The sequence below is a fragment of the Hyla sarda genome, chromosome 8 (assembly GCF_029499605.1).
Source record: "Hyla sarda isolate aHylSar1 chromosome 8, aHylSar1.hap1, whole genome shotgun sequence".
Classification (NCBI taxonomy): domain Eukaryota; kingdom Metazoa; phylum Chordata; class Amphibia; order Anura; family Hylidae; genus Hyla; species Hyla sarda.
In genome coordinates, this window is record NC_079196.1 from 205932915 (window position 1) to 205959334 (window position 26420).

At 43.0% G+C, this 26420-nt stretch overlaps 1 protein-coding gene across 4 annotated transcripts; it reads right to left on the reverse strand.

Annotated features, from left to right (window-relative positions):
* Positions 1 to 274: 274 nt before the first annotated feature.
* Positions 275 to 16663, reverse strand: ECI1 (enoyl-CoA delta isomerase 1). Of its 4 annotated transcripts, none has more exons than XM_056533952.1 (7): positions 10955 to 11153; positions 10656 to 10760; positions 8618 to 8745; positions 7525 to 7671; positions 3100 to 3221; positions 1935 to 2113; positions 275 to 849 (listed from the first exon to the last, which is right to left on the reverse strand). In XM_056533952.1, exons 1-7 carry the CDS (start codon positions 11010 to 11012, stop codon positions 686 to 688), a joined length of 903 nt encoding a protein of 300 aa, XP_056389927.1. In that variant the 5' UTR covers positions 11013 to 11153; the 3' UTR covers positions 275 to 685. The 4 variants fall into 4 exon arrangements, with proteins under 4 accessions (XP_056389927.1, XP_056389928.1, XP_056389929.1 ...); XM_056533953.1 differs by lacking the exon at positions 10955 to 11153 and adding an exon at positions 16494 to 16663 and having other exon boundaries at positions 276 to 849; XM_056533954.1 differs by lacking the exon at positions 10955 to 11153 and adding an exon at positions 16302 to 16329 and having other exon boundaries at positions 276 to 849.
* Between the last annotated feature and the right edge of the window lie 9757 nt (positions 16664 to 26420).

Below are 26420 nucleotides of genomic sequence, written 5' to 3' on the forward strand. Positions count from 1 at the left end.
TTACTATTTAAAAATCTTTATTAAAAATCTTTATCCTTCCAGTACTTATCAGCTACTGTATGCTCCACAGGAAGTTCTTTTCTTTTTGAATTTCTTTTCTGTCTGACCACAGTGCTCTCTGCTGACACCTCTGGCCATGTCAAGAACTGTCCAGAGCAGAAGCAAATCCCCATAGCAAACCTCTACTACTATGGACAAAAAAAAAAAGTTGTTTTCCACCGCAGTACTCCTTTAAAAAGGGGTTAAGCACTGAAAATATTTAAATAAATGGCTCAAAAAATCAATTCAGAATTTCTTCTCAAAATATTTTATTTGTGTTTAGTTAGTATAAAGTGTATAAACACCATGGATTTGCATAATTCCTGCAGAATAAAAATTAAGTGGCCAGTAAAGCAGATAGTACAAAACCACCCGCACAGAAAGTGAGGCACAAACTGGGTTTGGTTAAGTTCCTACTACAGTAACATTCACACATTTTCTTACAAGCCTCCTCTTTTGATGCCATAGGTAGTTAAAGTACAAGGACAATAGGCACATGGGGGTAAATAAAAAGGACATTATACCAGTCTGCCCCATCAGACACTTTAACCAATAAGACAAATGTATGAAGATCACAACCCATTCATTGCTATCACTTTTGATAATTTTATGGCTTACTAAATCCAAGTGCCAACTTTGCTTGCTATTACTTCTTCTGTTTTAATCTGTCCATGTAGACTTGCAAAGACTTTTGGATGGAATCTCTTGTGATAAAACTGACAAAGTTGTTAATATCAGCTTCTCGCAGTTTAACTAGTCTGTCAATTGTGGGTTTACGCATCATGGACTTGGTAATCTGACGAGCATGATCTGTATGGGAGAGAAAAAAGTATATATATTACATAGAGAAAGAATGTGTCATACTGAAGCAGAAAATCACACAAAGGGAATGGATCAGAAAATTGGCCCCACCACAGAATGTGATAGCTTGTTATTGGATCAACATGATCCTTACATTGAAGGGGCCACAATGCAGGTTATGTACTGTACAGTCAGTTTCCTCCTGCACAGATACGTGCTGTGTTGAACCTAATGTCCAGAGTAGAAGAGGTTTGCTATGGGAATTTGCTTCTACTGCGGACAGTTCCTGACATGGACAGAGGTGGTAGCAGAGAGCACTGTGGTCAGACTGGAAAGAACTACACAACTTCCTCTGGAACATACAGCAGCTGATGAGTACTTACAAATCTTTACACAACATGAATGAGAATTTGCCTATTCACGTGCATTCTGCTTATTCTTTTCAGTCCTGACTCCATGAATGGAAATCTTGACATATATGTTAAAGGGGTACTCCGGCCCTAAGACATCTTATCCCCTATCCAAAGGATAGGGGATAAGATGTCTGACCGCAGGGGTCCCGTCGCTGGGGACCCCCGCAATCTTGCATTCGGCACCCACCTCTTTGAGCTGCACGCTGCGCTGCCAGCTCACAAACTGTCGGGTGCCGACCACAGGGCCGGAGTATCATGACGTCACGACTCCGCCCCCGCTATGCAAGTCTATGGGAGGGGATAAGATGTCTTAGGGCCGGAGTACCCCTTTAAGTGTGAACACAATTTGTCTAGTGACAGCGTGCTGTTCTTAAAAAGGGGAAAAAATATCTAATGTAAGGGACTGTCTGTTTCCAGCTAGGTGTGTATAGATCATGAAAACCAGCTCTTGTATATATCATATAGTAATGTTTTCCAACAAGGGTGCCTGAAGCTGTTGGAAAAAATGCAACTCCTAGCATGCCCAGATAGCCTTTGGCTGTCCGGGCATGATGGGAGTTGTAGTTTTGCAACAGCTTCAGGCACCGTGGTTAGAATACACAGTCATAATAGACTTGTCTTTTTATAATGTAATAAATTGTTGTGTGAAGAATTACATATGATGCCATGGGTAGTCTTTACCTGGAACACTAAGCCACTGGGTCATGACGGCAGCTGCTGTACTGTGTACTTTATCCTCTGGAACTAACATATCCACAAGGCCATATTTCAGTGCTTCTGGGGCTGGATACATTTGGCCCAGCTGGAGGGATTGTTCGGTCACACGATTACCTACAGTGTTGACCATGGTGTCCTTGAACCTGTAAGAAATACAGGCAGTTGTGTGTATGTGGTTAAAGTTCATGTAAAAAGAACTACAAGTCACACAAACATGTCAAACCAAAAAGGATTTTCCAAGATTTCACCTTGATGGATTATACTACCCCAGTAGGTGGCAGCCTTTTAATTGCATTAGGCTGGGTTCACAATACGGGACCGTATACAGATGGGGGGAGCGAAAACCGTGCGCTTCCGTATCCGGCCTGTATGTACTGCATTTCAATGAGCCGACCGGAGTCAACCGTATACGGTTCTCTAACCGGACCTGAAACCATGGTAGACCATGGTTTTAGGTCCGTTGGGAAAACCGTATGCGGGGTAAAAATGAGCCGACCGGAGTCCGTGTTTGACTCCGGTCGGCTCAGTGAAATGCATTACATACGGGCGGGATACGGGAGCGCCCGGTTTTCGCTTCCCCTCCCCCCCCCCAGCCGTATACAGTCCCGTATTGCTTAAATCATAGTGTGAACCCAGCCTTATCCACGATTAAAAAAACAGAGATAAACAGCACCACACCTGTTCTTAGGCTGTGTGTGGCATTGCAGCTCAGTTCCATTGTAGTGAATGGAGCCAAATTTTAAAACCACACACAGCCTGAGGACGGTTGTGGCGCTGGTTTCAGAAGAAATTAGCTCTGTTTTTCTAATCCTGGATAGTTATCTCCTTTAATATGATGATCTATTGTATAAATCACATTTGCACAAGGCTGGATAACACTGTGCTGCGGTGAAGGGGCCCCCTGTGCCCAGGCTTTGTTGGTTAGTGGGGAACCCAGAGGTCCACTGATCATCCAATGACAGGTAATTATATAAAAAAAAAAAATAAATAATTAAAAAGTTTTCCTCAAAACTAAATACACTCAAACAAAGCACACTTGTAAGTATAAGAACAATAGAAAAGATTAGATTCCAAACACTCCTTCTCAGCTTACAGTCAGGACAAAAACATTCAGCGTATTAAACTTTACCAGAATGGCGCAACTATGCCCAGTTGGGTTTCGTTCAAGCCAATGGCAAATTTAGGATTGTCTGCCATGATTCTGTAATCGCAACTCAAAGCCATAAGGCACCCACCAGCGGGGCTTGATCCCTGTGAAATAAAAGGCTGTGGTTAGTCCCTTAAAATGAAATATTGTTACTACAGTTTGGACAGTATAATTAATGATTTGACTCTGACCATTGAATTACAGGCATTTGGGTAGAAATATATAGGATACAGTTGTTTCTTAACCCCTTAAGGATCAGGCCAATTAAAATTTTAGCATTTTTGTTCTTTCCTCCTCTCCTTTTAAAATCAATAACTCTTATTTTTTTTCATCTACAGACCCATATAAGGGCTTGTTTTATGCACGAACAATTGTACTTTGTAATGACTTTTTTTTACCATAAAATGTATGGCGCAACAAAAAAATATATATATTTGTGAACGGAAATTTATTTTAAAAAACCTGCAATTTTGCTTCTTTTGGAGGGTTTGGTCTTTACACAGTGCACTTCATGGTAAAATGATACATTGGGGGAGATTTATCAGTCAGCCTGAAACCCTAAATAATAACAACCTTTAAGGGTTTCCCCCATAAAATTAATGGCTTTATTGTGATTACTTATTAAAATACAACACCAACAAACGTTTAAAACTCTCAGCGGCTCATAGATGGTGCTAGACTGGAGAGTTAGTACCACTCTCCCTATTATGAGACACTGTTCAGCTCAGGTTATTGCTTATAATCTGTGTGTTTTAGTGCCGCACACAGTTACTCCTGATGCTGGGTCCCTATTCCTAATAGTATGCAACCTATAGATTCACTGTTTTAAAACATATAACTACTAACCTCCCCGACGTTTCGTAGACAAATCAGCTTTGTCAAGAGCTTTGTCTAGCACCACCTTCGAGCCGCTGAGAATTTTAAATGTTTGTTGGGCTTGTATTTTAATAAGTAATCACAATAAAGTCATACATTTTACAGGGGGTTTCTACTAAAGTGTTTTCCCCATGAGGGGGCAACCCCTTAAAGGTTTTTATTGATCATATTGCCCTGTAACCTCCTGGGACACTGATTTATTTGAAACCCTAATTGTTTGATTTCCCACAACAACCAATCACAGCTCAACTTTTATATCTTAAAGGGGTACTCCACTGGAAAAAAAAAATGCTTTAACCCCTTAAGGACCGGGGTTTTTTCCGTTTTTGCATTTTCGTTTTTTGCTCCTTGCCTTTAAAAAATCATAACTCTTTCAAATTTGCACCTAAAAATCCATATGATGGCTTATTTTTTGCGCCACCAATTCTACTTTGTAATGACGTCAGTCATTTTGCCCAAAAATGTACGGTGAAGCGTGAAAAAAAATCATTGTGCGACAAAATTGGAAAAAAAACGCTGTTTTGTAACTTTTGGGGGCTTCCGTTTCTACGTAGTACATTTTTCGGTAAAAATTATACCTTATCTTTATTCTGTAGGTTCATACGATTAAAATGATTCCCTACTTATATAGGTTTGATTTTGTCGGACTTCTGGAAAAAATCATAACTACATGCAGGAAAATTAATACGTTTAAAATTGTCATCTTCTGACCCCTATAACTTTTTTATTTTTCTGTGTATGGGGTGATATGAGGGCTCATTTTTTGCGCCGTGATCTGAAGTTTTTAATGGTACCATTTTTGCATTGATAGGACTTATTGATCGCTTTTTATTCATTTTTAAATGATATAAAAAGTGACCAAAAATGCACTATTTTGGACTTTGGAATTTTTTTGCGCGCACGCCATTGACCGAGCGGTTTAATTAATGATACATTTTTAGAATTCAGACATTTCCGCATGCGGTGATACCATATATGTTTATGTTTATTTTTATTTACACTGTGTTTTTTTTTTTATTGGAAAAGGGGGGTGATTCAAACTTTTAATAGGGGAGGAGTTAAATGATCTTTATTCACTTTTTTTTTTCACTTTTTTTTTGCAGTGTTATAGGTCCCATAGGGACCTATAACACTGCACACACTGATCATTGTTATCCCATAGGGACCTATAACACTGCACACACTGATCTTCTATGTTGATCACTGGTTTCTCATAAGAAACCAGTGATCAACGATTCTGCCGCATGACTGCTCAGGCCTGGATCTCAGGCACTGAGCTGTCATTCGGCGATCGGACAGCGAGGAGGCAGGAAGGGGCCCTCCCGCTGTACTGTCAGCTGTTCGGGATGCCGCGATTAGCCGCGGCTATCCCGAACAGCCCGACTGAGCTAGCCGGGAACTTTCACTTTCGCTTTTAGCCGCGCGGCTCAGCTCTGAGCGCGCGGCTAAAGGGTTAATAGCGTTCGGCGCCGCGATCGGCGCTGCGCGCTATTAGAGGAGGGTCCCAGCTTCACTATGACGCCGGGCCCGCCGTGATATGACGCGGGGTTACACAGCGTTATATCAGAAGAGCAGGACCAAGGACGTAGCGGTACGTCCTTGGTCCTTAAGGGGTTAAACTACGGTAACTGATAACAGGAAGTTTAACAGATTTGTAAATTACTTATATTAAAAAAATATTAATCATTCCAGTACTTTGCTGCTGTATGCTCCACAGGAAGTTCTTTTCTTTTTGAATTTCCTTTCTGTCTGACCACAGTGCTCTCTGCTGACACCTCTGTCCATGTCAGGAACTGTCCAGAGGAGGAGCAAATCCCCATAGAAAACCTCTCCTGCTCCAGACAGTTCCTGACATGGACAGAGGTGTTAGCGAGCATTGTGGTCAGACAGAAAGGAAATTCAGAAAGAAAAGAACTTCCTGTGGAGCATACAGAAGCTAAGCTTATAAGTACTAGAAGGATTAATATATGTTTTAACAGCAGTAATTTTCAAAATCTGTTTAACTTTATTTAAAAAAAATTAAATAAAATAATATTTATATATTTATTTATTTTTTCCCAGCAGAGTACCCTTTTAATGAGCTCTTGTAAAGTGAAAGTTGAGCTGTGATTGGTTGCTATGGGAAAAAACTAAACAATTAGGATTTCAGGCTGATTGATAAATCAAGGCCATTCTCTTTATTCTGTAGGTTAATGCGATTAAAACAATACCCAATTTCTATAGTTTTTCTATTGTATTTCATAAAAAAAAAATGCAAAAAATATTTTTTTTTACAAAATTGGTATGCATAAAATTTTAATTTTAGTACCCCTATTAAACTTTTTAACTTTTCCCTATACAGGGATGTATGCAGGGATAATTTTTTGCGCCATGATCTGTAGTTTTTCTCGGTACCATTTTTTTTATTTTATTTTTTTTATGGGACTTTTTGATAATTTTTTTCCAATATATGATTTAATTAAAAATGAGGGGAGGGGGTTTTACATAATTTTGAGAAACTTTTTTTTATTTTACACTTTTTAAATTCTCAAGGGACTTATATGCAATCATAGAATTGCATTTACTGTATAATTCTATGCCTATGGCTAAGCCATAGGCATAGGCTCCCCCATTTTGGCACACTGAACCTCCAGGGCTCCACAAGCTCCACTGAGCTGCCGGCATCTTCCACTTTCACTTTAGGCGCCGTGATTGGCATTGATCACGGCATCTAAAGGGTTAGATGCTGGGCAGCAGCGGGAGCGTGAGTAGCCGACACTCACAGTTCTGAAGCGAGCACAGCTCCTGCCCTTACTTCAAAGCTGCTTAAGGATTCAGGTCATACAGGTACGCTCTCATACCTGTACGCCCTTCGTCCTTAACAGGTTAACTTACAATGGCCTCAGGTGACAATATCATAAACATACAAAACTCTTTTCTGGACCATTGTAACTTGAAACCAGACTCAACATACAATACTACAGACAGTCCAGATCTGAGAAACATGTCAATGGCTGGAAGAACCAATCAGAATGGACATTCACTGGTAAAACACCTGTATTACTGAAGTGCATGCACTGACTGGTGTCTGATAGCGCCTCCTACAGTACAGGGAGGTATTACATGTTCTGTACTACTCTTTACCTGTACTAGGGTTAGCTGCTCCTTTGGACACCAGGTGAGGGTGGCTCCATGTTACTTTTTTTTTTTTAGGACACTGTGTACTGTACAGGACCCTGAAGAAGCTCCTGTCCTCTACATAGACAGTGATTACAGCTCCCGGCAGATCTTTATTACTTTTATATGTAAGGACTTGCTTTATGGGTATTAGTTATTTACTTAATCCTCACTTTTTCCTATTTTTGGATGACATTTTCGAGTCATTAGAACCAATGCCTAGTTTCCATGGAGTTATAGTAAACATGGAACCCATTAGTATTGTAACTCATGGGACCACTGTACACAAATATACATCAAATAGCTGCTCATTATGTCAATCATTACACTCAGGCATAACATTGTCCCTAGAGTGCAACATTTTGTTTCACTTACATTGATGGCTGCGATGGTCACCATGTTGGACCCATATAACTTTAACCACATTTCCTGCACAGCCTTCCAGAAAGCACCATAGTGCTCCGCACTTTTTCCACACATCTCTGTGATGTCCAGCCCAGCAGAGAAGATTTTTGGAAAAGCCTGGAAAAGAGGGGGGAGGGGGAAAGGAAAAAAAAAAGTCACATCTACGCAAGGCTAGGTTGACGCAGTATCTTGCTTAGTATTTTAACAAAAATTGGGAGTAAGTCCAAAACACAGAAAAGGTTTAGATCTTTCTATTATACTGCAATTTTCCTCTGATTCAGTTCCATTCCTGATTTTGAATAAAAAAATTAAATAAAGGTACGGACCAAAATGCTATTGGTCAACATAGCCTAGGAAATGACAACGAATAACAGTTCTATGGAAATAGGAAAAAGAAAAAATGTTTGTATATATATATATATATATATATATACACACACACACACACCAGCTTTACAAACATTATATATCATCAAGCAGTCTAGAAAACTTTTTTTCCCCCTTTGTCAAGGGGAAGGTCAAATCCTCACTGTGCTAGAGTAAGCAGTGAGGAATTTGCGCAGTTTTTTTCTTGGAATTTCAATCAAACAAGTGAAAATCTCAAAGTCAAAAACCGTATGGTTAAAACAGGATGGAAACGTACGCACATACGGTTCTGTACAGTTCCCATTGACTCCCACGTTAAAAAATAAAAATAAAAACAAACATATGTTTCAATACGGTTTTTTACTCGGACCAAAAACCGTGGTAGGCTACAGTTTTCGGTACGGGGAAAAAAAAAACTGACAAAACTGTACAGGATGCAAAACGGACACAACCGGATGCATCGTTTGGCATACGGTTTTCAGTGGAGAGTCAATGCATACGGTTTTCAATACGGTTCTGTGCGGTTTCCAAATTGAATATGAATACGGGAAGTGTATTGCAAAAAATGTGGTGTGAGCCCGGCCTTAGATAAGTCTATTGAAATCTTTGTTGTCTCGAGTGATGTTAAATAAAGGGAATTTACTGTAGTACATTATGATATATTGCAAGTAGTGTAGGCAGCGGTTGTACCACATACAGAAGTCAGGATAAGCCCCCGGCAGCCACGGTCAATTTCTAGCTTCTCTAGACTAATGGAGAATTCTGTAAGGAAGTCCAGGCTGAGGCTGTTCACTGGAGGGTTCTTCATTTTCATGACTGCCACCCCTGAGACACAAAACAAAGCTGCATTATTTCTTCCTTATCAGAAACATGAGACTTTGGGCTGTGGCCTTTGATCAAAAAGCAAAACATCCTAAGCTGCAACCTGATCGGGATACGCAGGTAGTAGCAAGCTGTTCTGTGCTCTTCATTATTCAGTGATAAGGGTGGAGGAGAACACATCTGTAGGTAGCAGTCTCAGAACAATTACACTTTACACTACAGCTAAAATTAGAATGGAGATAAACGGTCCACTGCAGAATTTCCCCAACCAGTGTGGCTCCAGCTGTTGCAAAACTACAACTCCCAGGATGCCCGGACAGCCGAAGGCTGTCCAGGCATCCTGGGAGTTGTAGTTTTGCAACAGCTGGGGGCACACTGGTTGGGGAATACTGGATTCCAATGAGTACAAATACACATCTGGTACAGACCTCTGCCACTTATAATATTTGCTAAATACTTTGTTCTGAACGTAGTTTTCCTTTTCTGAAAAAATAAATAAAATAAAAAATCTTATGATGTAAGAGAAGGACAAGGGTCCTGAGACTCACTCTTCCTACTCACTGTATGACTGCAGAGATTAGGAGCATGAATGGCAGAGCACCTTACATGCTTGACCACTGCGCCATTCAGTCTCTTCCACATCATGGTCACACAGTGTGGATTATGTGTCACATTCACGTTTATAATACGGACACCACATAAGTGCCAACTGTGGGTCTAGAGCAGTGGTCCCCAAACTGTGGACCTCCAGCTGTTGCATTATTACAACTTCCAGTATGCATAGACAGCTTGAGGTCCACAGTTTGGAGACCCAAACAGAAAGCATCTTAAGCTGCAATCACACAACGTTTTAGGGTTACGGCAGCCGGTGGGAGAATTAAAAAAAAGCCGTCTGCTGACGTATCCCCGCTGCACCCCACTCACTTCAATGACACAGACGGAGTCAGATAATGACTCCGGTCGGCTCATTTTTGAATATTATGAATTTTATTGCCGTCCAAAAAAACCTGTCAGACCACGGTTTTCAGTCCAGCAACAAAACCAGATACGGTACAAAAATGAGCCTAGTTGACTCCGTCCGTCTCATTGAAGTGAAGTGCACGTGGTGCACTGTGGCCGGGATACGACAGATGTCTCATTTTTTAATTCTCCTGCCAGATTCGGCTACATGGTGTGAATGTAGCCTAAGTGATCTATAATGCTGTCAATTCAGATTATTAAACGCACTGCCGCACTACGGACATGTGCATGCGACCTTATGCTAAGGTGAGTAGTAGAGATGAGCGAACTTACAGTAAATTCGATTCGTCACGAACATCTCGGCTCGGCTGTTGATGACTTTTCCTGCATAAATTAGTTCAGCTTTCAGGTGCTCCGGTGGGCTGGAAAAGGTGGATACAGTCCTAGGAGACTCTTTCCTAGGACTGTATCCACCTTTTCCAGCCCACGGGAGCACCTGAAAGCTGAACTAATTTATGCAGGATAAGTCATCAACTGCCGAGCCGAGAAGTTCGTGACGAATCGAATTTACTGTAAGTTCGCTCATCTCTAGTGAGCAGCAATAAAAATGGAATTGCTTTTTACGCAACTTTTACAAATGTAAACTTTAACTATACAATACCCCCTGTATCATCCTATACAGCTCGAGACATACGCCCCCTCCCATAGACTTGAATGGAGAGGGTACGGTGTGACGTCACTAAGTGGGCGTGGCCATGACGTCACGTCTCGGGAGCAGCGCCTGGCACAGAATGCCAGGTGCTGCACGGAGATCGCAGTGGTCCCAGCGGCGGTACCCCTGCAATCAGACATCTTATCCTTGTAGGGGATAAGATGTCTAAGGCTGGAATACCCCTTTTATGACAAATGCTTTAATATAATGGTAATTATCTTCTGTATCCGGACGCATATACCTGTTGTTTCATCCAATTCTACCAAAATCTTGTTGTTACTGAATGGTCTCAGACTTTGGTAGTGTTGCCATGATGCTGGGCCCCCTCTGTGGGCATAGAAGGAACCTGAGGAATTAAATTATTCAACATTATTAAACATCTCTGTAAGGAAATGTTCACACCTACTGTATGCAATGCAGCAATGAAATCACTCCCCTGATGAAGCTGGTCAACAGTGAAACGTACGTTGGAGCTCCTGTATATATTTATATATAATATATACCTAATTATAGCAATCTTTTTTTTCATGATATATTTACCTAGGACTCTGTCTGTCCATGGGTGTAGCTCATTGCGCCATCTTGCATTTCTTCTCATATTTTATACGATGTATTAATAAAGACTGTATATTTTTCAATACCATTATTGTCCGGGCTAATTTTTGCATAGAACAGCAAAAAAGCCACATTAAATACAGTATAATATGTGTAAACATACCTAAAGGTGGGTTCACACTACTATTGTGCCATCCATGGCGTGTATACACCAGCAACCTGTCAAAACTGGATGCGGACATATCCAACCACAAACAAGCACTGGACTCTCTTGACTTTAAAGGGGTACTCCGCTGCTCAGCGTTTGGAACAAACTGTTCCGAATGCTGGAGCTGGCGCCGGGAGCTCATCATGTCATAGCCTCACCCCCTCATGATGTCACGCCCCGCCCCCTCAATGCAAGTCTATGGGAGGGGGCGTGACGGCTGTCACGCCCCCCTCCCATAGACTTGCATTGAGGCGGTGGTGCATGACATTGTGAGGGGGCGGGGCTATGACATCAAAAACTCCCGACGCCGGCTCCAGCATTCGGAACAGTTTGTTCCAAACGCTGAGCAGCGGAGTACCTCTTTAAAGACCCTAATGCAGTGACTATGTGTGCGTCATTTACTGCCACGTATTCGTGTTTGTACTTGCAGAGCCCATGTGACCATGAGTACAAATACGTTGTGTATCCAAGAATAACATAGACAACCCTGTCTGCTAGTGCTTACAAATGGCATCTCCCTCTCTTGCTGTTAGACATGGGTGTAAAGGACAAGCGTGGACCTGGTGGTGCGTATTCAAAACGAAGAGAATCCAGCAGCCACAGGTCGCAATAAAATGTTATCGGACGCTGTGGCTGCTGGATTCTCTTCATTACAAATACGTGTATATGTTTGTCCTGCGAAAGGTAAGGGCTCGTTCACACTTTGGAAAAATCAAGGCAGAATCTGCCAGAAATGTCGGCATGGATTCCACCTTGCTTTAGACTCCCACTGACTTCAATGGGATTTCGGCGGCTAATTTCCTTTCAAGGATCCAAATTACGGTGGAAGAATAAACATGTTTATTCTTCCATCGGAATCCGGTAGCAAAAGCTCATTAAGTCAATAAAAATTAAGATAGGTACACGCTGTGGAATTTTTGTGGAATATTAACACGAAAAATTTCAGGCAGACATTCTGCAGGCTGCTCGGAAACGCGCCATCTCCATAGACGACAATGCATTTCCAAGCGGATTTCGCAAAAAGAAATGACACATCAATTATATCTGCTGAGGCCGGAATCAGAATTTCCGCTACAAAAATTCTATTATGTGCGTGCAGCGGAATTCCATTGAAGACTATGGGAAAGAAATTTCCGAGCAGAATTTACCCCCATTCCATTGTGTGAATGAGGCCTTAGAATTTCCCACTAAATTACACAGAAAATAGGCGCCAATTTTGCACCGTTACTTCTACATTTTACCATGAAGAGGATTTCGTGAGGAATCCCTTAAAGGGGTATTCCAGGCAAAAACTTTTTTTTATATATCAACTGGCTCCAGAAAGTTAAACAGATTTGTAAATGACTTCTATTAAAAAATCTTAATCCTTCCAATAGTTATTAGCTTCTGAAGTTTTCTGTCTAACTGCTCAATGATGATGTCACGTCCCGGGAGCTGTGCATGATGGGAAAATATCCCCATAGGAGCTGCACAGCTCCTGGGACGCGAGTCATCAGAAAGCAGTTAGACAGAAAACAACAACTTCAGAAGCTAATAACTATTGGAAGGATTAAGACTTTTTAATAGAAGTAATTTACAAATCTGTTTAACTTTCCGAAGCCAGTTGATATATATATATATATATATAAAAAAAAAAGTTTTTGCCTGGAATACCCCTTTAACCCCTTCATGACCCAGCCCATTTTCCCCTTCATGACCTGGGCATTTTTTGAAAATCTGACCACTGTCACTTTAAACATTAATAACTCTGGGATGCTTTTACTTATCATTCTGATTCAGAGACTGTTTTTTCGTGACATATTCTACTAATGACATTTCACTAATATTTGCATCCTTTCTTGGTAAAAAATCTAAAAATTTCATGAAAATTTTGAAAATTTAGCATTTTTCTAACTTTGAAAGTCTCTGCTTGAAAAGAAAATGGATATTCCAAATAAATTACATATTGATTCACATATACAATATGTCTACTTTGTGTTTGCATTAAAAAATTGACGAGTTTTTACTTTTGGAAGACACCAGAGGGCTTCAAAGTTCCGCAGCAATTTTCCAATTTTTCTCAAGATTTTCAAAATCGTAATTTTTCAGGGCCCAGTTCAGGTTGGAAGTGGATTTGAAGGGTCTTCATATTAGAAATACCCCATAAATGACCCCATTATTAAAACTGCACCCCCCAAAGTATTCAAAATGACATTCAGTAAGTGTTTTAACCCTTTAGGTGTTTCACAGGAATAGCAGCAAAGTGAAGGAGAAAATTCTAAATCTTCATTTTTTACACTCGCATTTTCTTGTAGACCCAATTTTTGAATTTTTACAAAATTTGTAACCTAATTTCTCTCGAGTAAGGAAATACCTCATATGCGTATGTAAAGTGTTCGGCGGGCGCAGTAGAGGGATCAGAAGGGAAGGAGCGACAATGGGATTTTGGAGAGTGAGTTTTTCTGAAAGGGTTTTTCAGAAAGCCCCTATGGTGCCAGAACAGTGGACCCCCCCCCCCCACATGTGACCCCATTTTGGAAACTATACCCCTCACGGAATGTAATAAGGGGTGCAGTGAGCATTTACACCCCACTGGCGTTTGACAGATATTTGAAACAGTGGACTGTGCAAATCAAAAATTTTATTTTTCATTTTCACAGACCACTGTTCCAAAAATCTGTCATACACCAGTGGGGTGTAAATGCTCACTGTACCCCTTATTAAATTCCATGAGGGGTGTAGTTTCCAAAATGGGGTCACATATGGATATTTATTGTTTTGCGTTTGTCAGAACTGCTGTAACAATCAGCCACATCTGTGCAAATCACCTCAAATGTACATGGCGCACTCTCCCTTCTGGGCCTTGTTGTGCGCCCCCAGAGCACTTTGCGCCCACATATGGGGTATCTCCGTACTCGGGAGAAATTGCATTACAAAGTTAGAGGGTCTTTTTTCCCTTTTACCTCTTGTGAAAATGAAAAGTATGGGGCAACACCAGCATGTCAGTGTAAAAAATTTATTTTTTTACACTAACATGCTGGTGTAGACCCCAACTTCACCTTTTCATAAGGGGTTAAAGAAGAAAAAGCCCCCCAAAATTTGTAAGGCAATTTCTCCCGAGTACGGCGATACCCCATATGTGTCCCAAAACTGTTGCCCTGAAATACGACAGGGCTCCAAAGTGAGAGAGCGCCATGCGCATTTGAGGCCTGAATTAGGGATTTGCATAGGGGTGGACATAGGGGTATTCTATGCCAGTGATTCCCAAACAGGGTGCCTCCAGCTGTTGCAAAACTCCCAGCATGCCTGGACAGTCAATGGCTGTCCGGCAATACTGGGAGTTATTATTTTGCAACAGCTGGAGGCTCTGTTTTGGAAACAGTAGCGTACCAGACGTTTTTCTTTTTTTGGGGGGAGGGGGGGCTGTGTAGGGGTATGTGTATATGTAGTGTTTTTTACTTTTTATTTTAGGTTAGTGTCAGTGTAGTGTAGTGTTTTTAGGGTACAGTCACATGGGCAGAGGTTCACAGCAAGTTTACCGCTGGAAGTTTGAGCTGCAGCGCAAAATTTGCGCCATCTCAAACTTGCAGCACTCACTGTAAACCTCCGCCCATGCGAGTGTACCCTGTACATTCACATTGGGGGGAGAGGGCAAACATCCAGCTGTTGCAAACTCCGAGCATGCCCTTTGGCTGTCCGTGCATGCTGGGAGTTGTAGTTTTGCAACAGCTGGAGGAACACTGGTTTGGAAACACTAAGTTAAGTAATAAACTTTCAAGTGTTTTGCAACCAAACTTAGTGTTTCCAAACCAGTGTGCCTCCAGCTGTTGCAAAACTACAACTCCCAGCATGCATGGTCTGTCAGTGCATGCTGGGAGTTATAGTTTTGCAACAATTGCAACAGCTGGAGGCACTGAGGTAGGAAACGGACAATGTTTCCCAACTAGTGTGCCTCCAGTTGTTGCAAAACTACAACTCCCAGCATGCCCAGACTGCCCAGGCATGCTGGAAGTTGTAGTTCGGCAATATCTGAAGGATCAGATGTTGCCGAACTACAACTTCCAGCATGCTTGGGCAGTCTGGGCATGCTGGGAGTTGTAGTTTTGCAACATCTGGAGGTCCACAGTTTGGAGACCACTGTATAATGGTAAAAGAGAAAAACCTAAACAGTAAGGGGTTAAGCGCAATGGGCACCTCTGCAGCAGGTCGCCATATAGGTCATTAGAGCTTTTTGACGCATTTGGTTAAAGGGGTACTCCAGCGAAGAACATATCCCCTATCCAAAGGATAAGATGTCTGACGGCAGGAGTTCGGCTCCTGGGGACCCCCGTCATCTCCGGGCCGATAGTGGCGGCGGCCGGAACACGAAAGCTTGTAGCTTCCGTGCTCGTGATGTCACACCACCCCCCCTCCATTCATGTCTATGGAAGGGGGCATGACGACTAGTATGTAGCCATCACGCCTCCTCCCATAGACATGAATGGAGGAGGGGTGGCAGATGTAATCGCCAGTCATCCGACACAGCGGCGTTCGCTCTGTGCACGGATGACTGGGGTAACACGCCCCGCCAGCGGCGGGATCAGATATCTTATCCTTTGGATAGGGGATATGTTTTTTGCCAGAGTACCCCTTTAAGTGCCTTTTGCGCATCGTATACACAAAACAAGGGCATGTATTTAAGTCAATGTATCCAAACCTGTGGCTGTTGAGCAACTACAACTCCTATAAAGCCATTACAACAGTGGTCTCCAAACTGTGGACCTCCAGCTGTCGTAAAACTACAACTCCCAGCATGACTGACTGAACAGCCTTTGGCTGTGGCAAAACTACAACACCCAGCATGCCCGGACAGCCGTTGGCTGTCCGGGCATGCTGGGTGTTGTAGTTTTGCAACAGCTGGAGGTCCATAGTTTGGAGAGCACCACCTTACTGCCTTCAGTTGGCAAGGCATGATGGGAGTTGTAGTTCTGCAAAAACTGGAGGACCCACAGGTTGGAAAACACTAAACTAAGACATAAGGAGGAGAACTGTGGCTGGACTTCGTCTCTAAAGACAAACGTGATAGCTTTATGGTGAAATTTATATGTATATGGCGGCTGACTGCCTATAAGGGGTACACGTAGAGGACATAGCCTGTGGCAGTACCGCTGTCTATCATTAGGGGGCAGTGGAATAATAGACGTGAGGCGGGGGTTGGGGCGCCCCTCTGCCCCAATGTCACTGACTGAGCCCTAGCGGCCGCGCTGCGCGGGAAAACCTTGAGGCGGGAGTTGGCGCCAGGGGCGCGGGCCGCGAGTGCTGGGAAGTGGCGGTTGCTTAGGGCGGGAACACACCAACCTGACAGGAGCCGCGCGGGAGTCGAGCGCCTCAGCACAGCCAGCGCCGCCATCTTGTCTGACCTTTCCCCCAGCAAGTAGCGCTGTGTATGTAACAGCTATGACTGATCTGGACGAGTCACACGAGAAGGGCGACACCTGGCGGAAGGAGAGGGGATGACGCTGAAAAACTGATCCGCATTCGAAAGAATTGTTTAAAATTGAATTAATATTTTTTGTTTTTGTTTTTTTAAATATTGTTTTCCAAGCTGCAACAGAACTACAACCACCATCATACACCAACAATGGTTCAGCAGCTGTTGCAAAACTACAACTCCCATCAGGCACTAGAAAACAGAGGCACTCTAGCAGTTACAAAACTACAACTCTCATCATGCCCTGACAAGCTGTGTCCATTATTTTGGCGACAGGATCTCTGCGGTGTAAAAAAAAAAAAAAAACGCTGCTAAAATTCTGTAGTGTGCACTGTACAGCGGAATCCCATTGACTGTCAATGGGATTCTGCTGCAGCGGAAATTCTGTAGTGTGAACCGAGCCTAGGACTATATTTACACAGCTTAATCCTATGCAAAAATCCGCACCAGAACCCATGGAAGTCAATGTAATCCGCTACAGACTTTCCGTCATGAAAAACCCACCGCGGCTCAAACCGATAGCGGGAAACTCGCAAAAGATCCAGCCATGTACACTAAGAGCAGTGTTTGCAAACCAGGGTGCCGCCAGCTGTTGCAAAACTACAACTCTCAGCATGCCCGGACAGCCAAAGGCTGTCCGGGAATGCTGGTAGTTGTAGTTTTGCAACAGCTGAAGGCACTCTGATTGGGAAACACTGCTCCACAGATTTAAAGGAATGGAAGGGGTTAAACTGGGCTTTTCTTAAAAAATATAAATAAAAAATTAATGTAGAAAACACAGACTGGAGAGCAGCGGACATACGTAGTAGAGAGTGTGCCCCATAGCAAATAAATCAAACCAGGTCTTCCATTATGGTGCTAGGTTTTGGCCACCAGGATAGAAGGGCCCGGAGTTTACCTCTTCCCGGAATCCTATTATAAAAGTCCCAAAAAATGGACTGGGTCCCCACTCCCTCCTGGGCCTCGATGGGTTACTGGTGAGATAAATAATACCAGATAATTGTATATAGCTTAATTTTGTGTAATAGCCATTGTATAGATCCTACACTTCATATATGTCTGTATATGAGCGATGTATGTACACGTGCATATTCAGTCCTAACGTAAACAGGGAAAAATTAAATAGAATTGGAGGTGCCACAGTCAGTCCAATAGGAGACATATGGTAGGAAATGGTAGGAAATAACTCAGAAGCAAATGCTTCTCTGATTAATAGCACATGTTGGATGGCACAGTGCGACAGGTCGGGTGGCACGATGCGCCAAAGGCTGTCCGGGCATACTAGGAGTTGTAGTTTTGCAACAGCTGGAGGCACCCTGGTTGGGAAACGCTGCCTTAGAGACTGGGATGTTCAGGTGAAGCACTGTCCATCCTCACTGGACAGAGGATATATTGACATTTCGGGGAAGGGCTCTGTAGGTTGGATGGCGACCATCGGTGGAAGCCATTTCTTAGGTCTCTCTGAAGATATTTGATTGAGTTCAAGTCAGGGCTCTGGCTGGGTCACTCAAGGACATTCACTGTAGGGATGGTATTGGGCAGGTGATGGCAGTGCCTGGTTTCCTCCAGACACGATGCTGCCCCACCATGATCACTGTAGAGATGGTATTGGGCAGGTGATGGGCAGTGCCTGGTTTCCTCCAGACATAATGCTGCCCCCACCATGATCACTGTAGAGATGGTATTGGGCGGGTGATTGGCAGTGCCTGGTTTCCTCCAGACATGATGCTGCCCCCACCATGATCACTGTAGGGATGGTATTGGGCAGGTGATGGGCAGTGCCTGGTTTCCTCCAGACATAATGCTGCTTCCATCATGATCACTGTAAGGATGGTATTGGGAAGGTGATGAGCAGTGCCTGATCTCCTCCAGACATGATGCTGCTGCCGCCACCATGATCACTGTAGAGATGGTATTGGGCAGGTGATGGGCAGTGCCTGGTTTCTTCCAGACATGATGCTGCCCCCACCATGATCACTGTAGGGATGGTATTGGGCAGGTGATGGGCAGTGCCTGGTTTCCTCCAGACATGATGCTTCCCCCACTATACTTCACTGTAGGGATGATATTGGCAGGGGATGAGCAGTGCCTGGTTTCCTCCAGATATGATGCTGCCCCCACCATGATCACTGTAGGGATGGTATTGGGCAGGTGATGGGCAGTGCCTGGTTTCCTCCAGACATGATGCTTCCCCCACTATACTTCACTGTAGAGATGGTATTGGGCAGTGCCTGGTTTCCTCCAGACATGATGCTGCCCCCACCATGATCACTGTAGGGATGATATTGGGCAGGTGATGGGCAGTGCCTGGTTTCCTCCAGACACGATGCTGCCCCCACCATACTTCATTGTAAGGATGGTATTGGGCAGGTGATGGGCAGTGCCTGGTTTCCACCAAACATGATGCTGCCCCCCACCATGCTTCACTGTAGGGATGGTATTGGACAGGTGATGGGCAGTGCTTGGTTTCCTCCAGACATAATGCTGCCCCCACCATACTTCACTGTAGAGATGGTATTGGGTAGGTGATGGACAGTGCCTGGTTTCCTCCAGACATGATGCTGCCACCACCATGATCACTGTAGGGATGGTATTGGGCAGTTGATCGACAGTACCTGGTTTCCTCCAGACATGATGCTGCCCCCACCATGATCACTGTAGGGATGGTATTGGGCAGGTGATGGGCAGTGCCTGGTTTCCTCCAGACACGATGCTGCCCCCACCATACTTCACTGTAAGGATGGTATTGGGCAGGTGATGGGCAGTGCCTTGTTTCCACCAAACATGATGCTGCCCCCACCATGCTTCACTGTAGGGATGGTATTGGGCAGGTGATGGGCAGTACCTGGTTTCCTCCAGACATGATGCTGCCCCCACCATGCTTTACTCTAGGGATGGTATTGGGCAGGTGATGGGCAGTACCTGGTTTCCCCCAGACATGATGCTGCCCCCACCATGATCACTGTAGGGATGGTATTGGCCAGGTGATGGGCAGTGCCTGGTTTCCTCCAGACATGGTGCTGCCCCCACCATACTTCACTGTAGGGATGGTATTGGGCAGGTGATGGACAGGGACTTGTTTCCTCCAGAAACGATACTTAGAATTGAGGCCAGAAAATTGAATGTTGGTTTCAGAGAATCTTTTTTTTCTCACAGTCATTTCCTGTAGTTCCCCTTTTTGTAATATCCAGGTGGCTTTCATATGTCTCTTACTAAGGAGAGGCTTTTTATTTCTGGCCACTCAGCCATTAAGCTCAGATTGGTAGAGTGCAGCAGTAATGGCCGACCAGCTACTTATCCCCCATCCTGTGGATAGGGGATAAAATAGTTTTCACCGGACAGCCCCTCGGCTCCTTGTAACACTAACAAGTCACATGACAATGGAGAGTGGAAAAAAAGAAGATACATTTTTGTGTGCTCCACTAGCATGTGTACTTTTCTGTTTACCCCCGCTTACCCTGGGTGACATCATTGGTCCTTTTATTATTTTATTGTACTGCAAAAAAAATTTGGGATTTGAATATCACACAGACTTGGAATCCATTTCTTTTTTTTATAACTGTAATTTTTATTGAGAATTTTTGATATCAAGAACAAGGGTAAAAACAGCAAAACAATGTTGCATATGGTACAAGAGGCCCAATGTTACCAATAAAAACATGCAAGGACATCGTACCCAACAGAGAAATCTGGGGGATGGAGGGGGGGAGGGCACTCCAAAGAAGAGCAATCAGTTGATTCGGAGCCAACCACAGTTTCTACAACTCCATCCATCGACTATACGCATGGTACGTAGACTAAGTGGCGTAAATGAGCAGCCCAATAGTATTTAACCATATCAGGGATGGCTAAGCCACCGATAGACCGGGCCGCCATCATAACAGACATCGGAAGGCAATGTCACTTCGCATCCCAGATAAAGCGGAATATAGCCGATTAAAGAGAAAAGAGCAGAGAACGGAACACAAACTGGCAACATCTCAAAAAATAAAGCAATTTAGAGAGGATTGTCATTTTAACCGCCGCTATACGCCCAAAAAATGAAATATATTAGGACCGCCATATTAGGACCGCCATTTTTCCATGAGGGCCCTGATTTCGCGGAAAAGAGGAGAAACATTTGTGGAATAGAGGGAAGAATAGCGAGGAGTAAGAAGCACACCCAGATATTTAACAGTGGAGGGAGACCATTTAAAAGAGTAGTTGGCACGCAAAAGAGTAGACGAAGGAGAAGATTCAGAGGCAGCACTTCCGTTTTACAGTAGCCAGAAACTACTAAAGACCCTATAAAGGTTAGGAAGGGAAAGCAAAGGATTAGAGAGGGTAAGAAGAACATCATCCGCAAAGAGGCAGATCTTGAATTCTCTATCATTTCGAGAGATCCTCATGAGTGTTGGGAGCATTGAAAACTTCATGATCAGCTGTCGAGTCGGCAAATGACAACATGAGAGGTAAGAGTCAAGTTCTGCGGCTTGCTCCACGGGGTCGGACGGAAGCTGGGAAACAAGAGAGTAAAGTCCAGAGTAATAGTTAATAAAAAGATGAGAGATTTCATCAGGATGATAGTGGAGAGTACCAGAGGAGTCTTTCAGAGCTGAGGGAGATTGAGCCACCGCTCGGTCGTGCAAGCACCTAGCTAACATAGTGTGGGCCTTATTGCCCTTCTCATAAAATTGCTGCTTGGCATATAGTAATTGTCGCTTATGGAGAGCCTGAGCAGCTACCAAGCGCCTCAGCACCGAAAGAGAAGGGCAAGACAGTAAAAGAGCCTCCAATTCAGCTATCTGTACACAAAGCTCCCGGGAATGAGCCAGGGTGTCTCGCTCGGGTACCTAGAGCAATACAATGCCCCCCGGATGACTGATCTATGGGCTTCCCACAACACAACCTGGGAGGCAACTGAGCCCTCATTACTAGCAAAATATTCGGTCAAGCTGACTCCCGGGAGGGTAAAGACTTGAGTAAAGAATCACTAAGGCGCCAGTGACAGCACCGGGGAAAGGAGGAGAGAAAGAAAGCAGAATCAAGCAGTGATTAGACCATGAGATCGGTTCTAAGGAGACATCTGAGAGCATACGGACCATTGGGAGATTGCGGAAAAATTATCTATACGCGTGTGCAATTTATGGGGTGAGAATAAAAACTAAAAGACTGATCCGTCGGATGGTTGATCCATCAGAGATCATATAACTAAGATGCACGCAGAACGCAACAAAAAATCGAGGCAAGTCAAAACTGAGCAGGAGTGGGAGGGGCAGAAGTGAAAGGCGGTCGGAATCCATTTCTATTGGGATAAGCAGCGCCTGACATCAGAAGGATTTTCTTCCTGCAACAACTAGGATGGAGCAGTGAGTAAAGTGCTCAGCCACACTCTTCTCCCAGCTATGTCTAGTGATCGATGGCAGAAACGTGACCAATCCAAACTATTGACGTGTCTGTGTGACATGTCAATAGTTTTTTTTTTTTTTATATGACAGTAAAGGCTTTCACGTATAGATGGCGTGGGTCAGAAAATAGTGCAGCCTCAACTTCTGCTGTGTGATCTAAACAATCTGCATTGTGTATATGTAGTTAGTGCAGAGACCCCTACAGTTGTCCACCAGTCCAACACCAGGACCTTGTTCACACGATTCCCAGTACTTGAAGTAGACACTACTAATTGTCAACATAGGGGTGTATCTAGCAGGTGCAAGACTCCTGCAGGGCTGAAGTTTGCCATTATGAACAGTCAAGGACTTTAAAGTAGTTTTTTTGTTCCCTAATTATTCATGAACTAACTGTAAGAAATGGCTACGTTTTGTTCCTCGCCCGCTGGCCACTAAGGTCATATTACAGATCTGCATTCATTTGTTTATATATGGTCAGGGCATTCCTTCAATGCATATTGGGAGCTGAATTTCCTTGCTTAAAGGTGATCTGTAGCCATAGACACTTATCACCGACCCCCCATGATCTCCTGTGCAGGAGGCGTGTTGGCCGCAGCATGACACAGCGGCTGATACGCCCTCTCCATGTATCTCTATGGTAGAGGAAGGAATGGAAGGGCAATGGCGGGTCACCGTACGGGAAATCACAGGGGGTTTCAGCAGCCGGACCCCCGCAATCAGACACTTATCCCCTATCCTGCAGATAGAGGAGGATAAGTATCTAAGAATGCGATACTCCTTTCATGTACTACTCTTACTCAAAAAAAAAATCTGTTTGCGAACAACTTTTTGTTAATGAAATATGTAAATAAAATGTAAAACATTAAAGGGGTTTTCCGGGCAAAAACATTTTATACCCTATCCAAAGGATAGGGAATAATATGTCTGATCGCGTGGGGCCCACTGCTGCCAAGCCCACTCCATTCATGTTTATGGGAGGGGGCGTGGCATCATGTCCCCAGTCCCGGAGGTTTCCGAAACTGGAGATTCAGCACCCACATAGAATGCGGGTGCTGCAGGTAGATCGCAGGGGGACTCAGCAGTGGGCCCCCCACGATCAGACATCTTATCCCCTATACTTTGGATAGGGTATAAAATGGTTTTGCCCGGAATACCCCTTTAAACTTGTCAGCATTTGTACAGAAGAAAATCACCTAGAGTTTTTAGTGGCTTGTGTAGTTAGCTGTTGTGGCCACTAGATGTCCTCATAGTGGACATCACTTCTACCGTATGTACTGTATGTGTTCTAGGCAAGATTTCAAAGAAGGGAAATTGACTTATGCTTTGGTGCCACCTAGTGTACATAAGTGGTATTACCTATAATATCTCCATTATTGCAGGGTTAGATTTAAGAAGCTGTATCTTTCTGATTCACATAAGCAATAAAATAACATGTATCATTTTTCGTGGCTTGTCCGGCCACCTAATCCGGTTATGCAGACAAAGATCTGGGAGAGGACAAGCATGCTTCTTGCCCTGTTTGTTTTCATCATCAGTCAGGGTCTGAACATTCAGAAGTGTTTTTTTTTTCATTTTTTTTTTTTTTAAAGGGATACTCCGGTGGAAACCTTTTTTCTTTTAAATCAACTGGCTCCGGAAAGTTAAACAGATTTGTAAATTACTTCTATTAAAAAATATTAATCCTTCCTGTACTTATTAGCTGCTGAATACTACAGAGAAAGTTCTTCTCTTTTTGGAATGCTCTCTGCTGACGTTATTATAAGTCTTTATTTATTATTGTCCTTAGTGGGATTTGAACCCAAGGCCCCAGCACTGCAAGGCAGCAGTGCTAACCACTGAGCCACCATGCTGCCCTTAGCATACATCTGCTATGCACGGTTGCTAAAATGGACAGAGATGTCAGCAGAAAGCACTGTGCTCGTGATGTCATCAGTGTTCCAAAATGAAAGGAATTTCCTCTGTAGCATTCAGCAGCTAATGAGAACTGGAAGGATTAAGATTTTTTTTTTATAGAAGTAATTTACAAATATGTTTACCTTTCTGGCACCAGTTGATTTAAAAGAAAAAAAAGGTTTTCACCGGAGTACCCCTTTAAGTTTTTTTTTTGTTTGTTTACTTTTGATAGGCATTCTAGAATTTTTTTTTCCCTAAAAAATGTAAAACGTATCAGAACTCATGGTATATTCAGAGCTAAAAATCCTAAGTACTATTTCACAACAGCCACAGAAAGGCAAAAGATTGATATATTTATATACTATAACAAATAAATGTAGCAGCAAAACAAGACGGAAAACATAGCTTGGCGTACAGACACTCGAAGGCATTTCATGGATTACCTACGATGACATGACCAGTCTCTATTTTATTGTAGCTGCAACTCCCTCTCAGAGAATACAGATACCATGTACAGCCCTGTATAGCCCATGTACAGCCCTGTATAGGGAAAATTCAAGGAAAACTCCATTACGTAACAATTCACATTTAAAAATTGACATTAACAGTTAAAGGGATACTCCACTAGAAACCATTTTCTTTTATATCAACTGGTGCCAGAAAGTTAAACAAATTTGTAAATTACTTTTATTTAAAAAAAAAATCGTAATCCTTCCAGTACATATCAGCCGCTGTATACTACAGAGAAAGTTATTTTCTTTTTGAATTTCTTTTCTGTCTGACCACAGTGCTCTCTGCTGACACCTCTGTCCAGATCAGGAAGTGTCCAGAGCAGAATAGATTTGCTATGGGGATTTGCTCCTACTCTGGACAGATCCTAAAATGGACAGAGGTGTCACCAGAGAGCACTGTGGTCAGGCAAAAAGGAAATTAAAAAAGAACTTCCTCTGGAACATACAGCAGCTGATAAGTAGTGGAAGGATTAAGATTTTTTAATAGAAGTGTTTACAAATCTGTTTAACTTTCTGGCACCAGTCAATTTAAAATAATTTTTTCCAGTGGCGTACCCCTTTAACATATAACAGCTGGGATCCCCAGAACAGGTCCCCGAGTGTTTGGTGCAAATTGAGCGACGACTCAGACATGCACGTCACAACTCCATTGATTGTCTATGGAGCTTCTGGAGAAAGAAGAGAACTGCTCTTGGCTAGTTCCTGCAGCTCCCTAGAAAAGGAATTGAGCAGTGGCAGTGCATGTGCGAGTTACTGGTCTGTTAGTAACAGCGAATTAGGGCCCCATTCAAGAGATCGTGATCTGACACCTATTCCAGTGTTAGCCAACCTGTGTGCCTCCAGCTGTTGCAAAACTACAACTCTCAGCATGCTGGGAGTTGTAGTTTTGCAACAGCTGGAGGCACACTGGTTGGGAAACCCTGCCCTATTCACTTGAAGGGTGATAAGTTCTTTTAACTCTGAATACTCCCTTAAAGGACAAGTATCAAGAAAAAAAAAAAAAACACCACCTATTCGATGGATAGGTGATAAGTTTTAGATCGCGGAGGATCCGAGTGCTGGAGCCCCCCGCGATCATATTTTTAGAGCCCCAGCTCTCCTTCACAATGGCGCATTATGACTCCCGTCTGAAGCTGGGGCCGCCACACCCCCCTTCTATATAAAATTCTATGGGAGAGCCGAACAGCTCTCCCATGCAGCTACGTTGTGACGCACTTTCGTACTGATTTTGTGTTGTAATGATTTCTTATCCATTCACATCCAAAATGGAAGTAACAATTCTCCCAATTTCTTTATGTATCGGATAGTCAAGTAACCTGACAGCAGAGCTCCCACAATGCACTGCTCTCCATTAAAAGAATTATCAATTAGTATTGTGTTAAATGGAGATAAGATCATCATACTTTATGTAATACAAGACTAAAGAATTACTTTTTTTTTTTTAGCAATGTATGTCACACGAATAGTGTAAAATATTGCAATTACATTGTGCAAAAATGGTGGTTTCCTTTTAAAGAGAAAAAAAAAAATGTAATAACAGTCATCAAAAATTACTTTCCACTGTTTTGTTGCTATTAAAAAGGAAATATCCAGAAATAAATAAAATAAAAAACACCATCCCTGTCCTCAGGTTGTGTGCAGTATTACAGTTCGGCTCCATTCACTTCAATAGAACTAAGCTGCAATACCACACACAACCTGGTGTGGTGCTGTTTTCAGAAAAATCAGCTGTTTTTCTAATCCTGGATAACCTCTTTAAGCAATATGGCCACCAAATCCTGACAATTGCAAGTATGCGGACAATAATACAATGCATTACTAGGACAGAAGTAGGAAGATCTGTCATTTTAGGGTTTGTCCAGAGAAAAAAAAAATCTCAAGAACGTGGGCCCAGTTCTGGAGAACAGGGGTGTCCCAGTGGTCAGGTTTATTGCACTTTGTGTTTTTATTAAACTTTCTCTGCTTTTGTGTAACCTTGTACCACAGAAAGTTAATCCTGCTG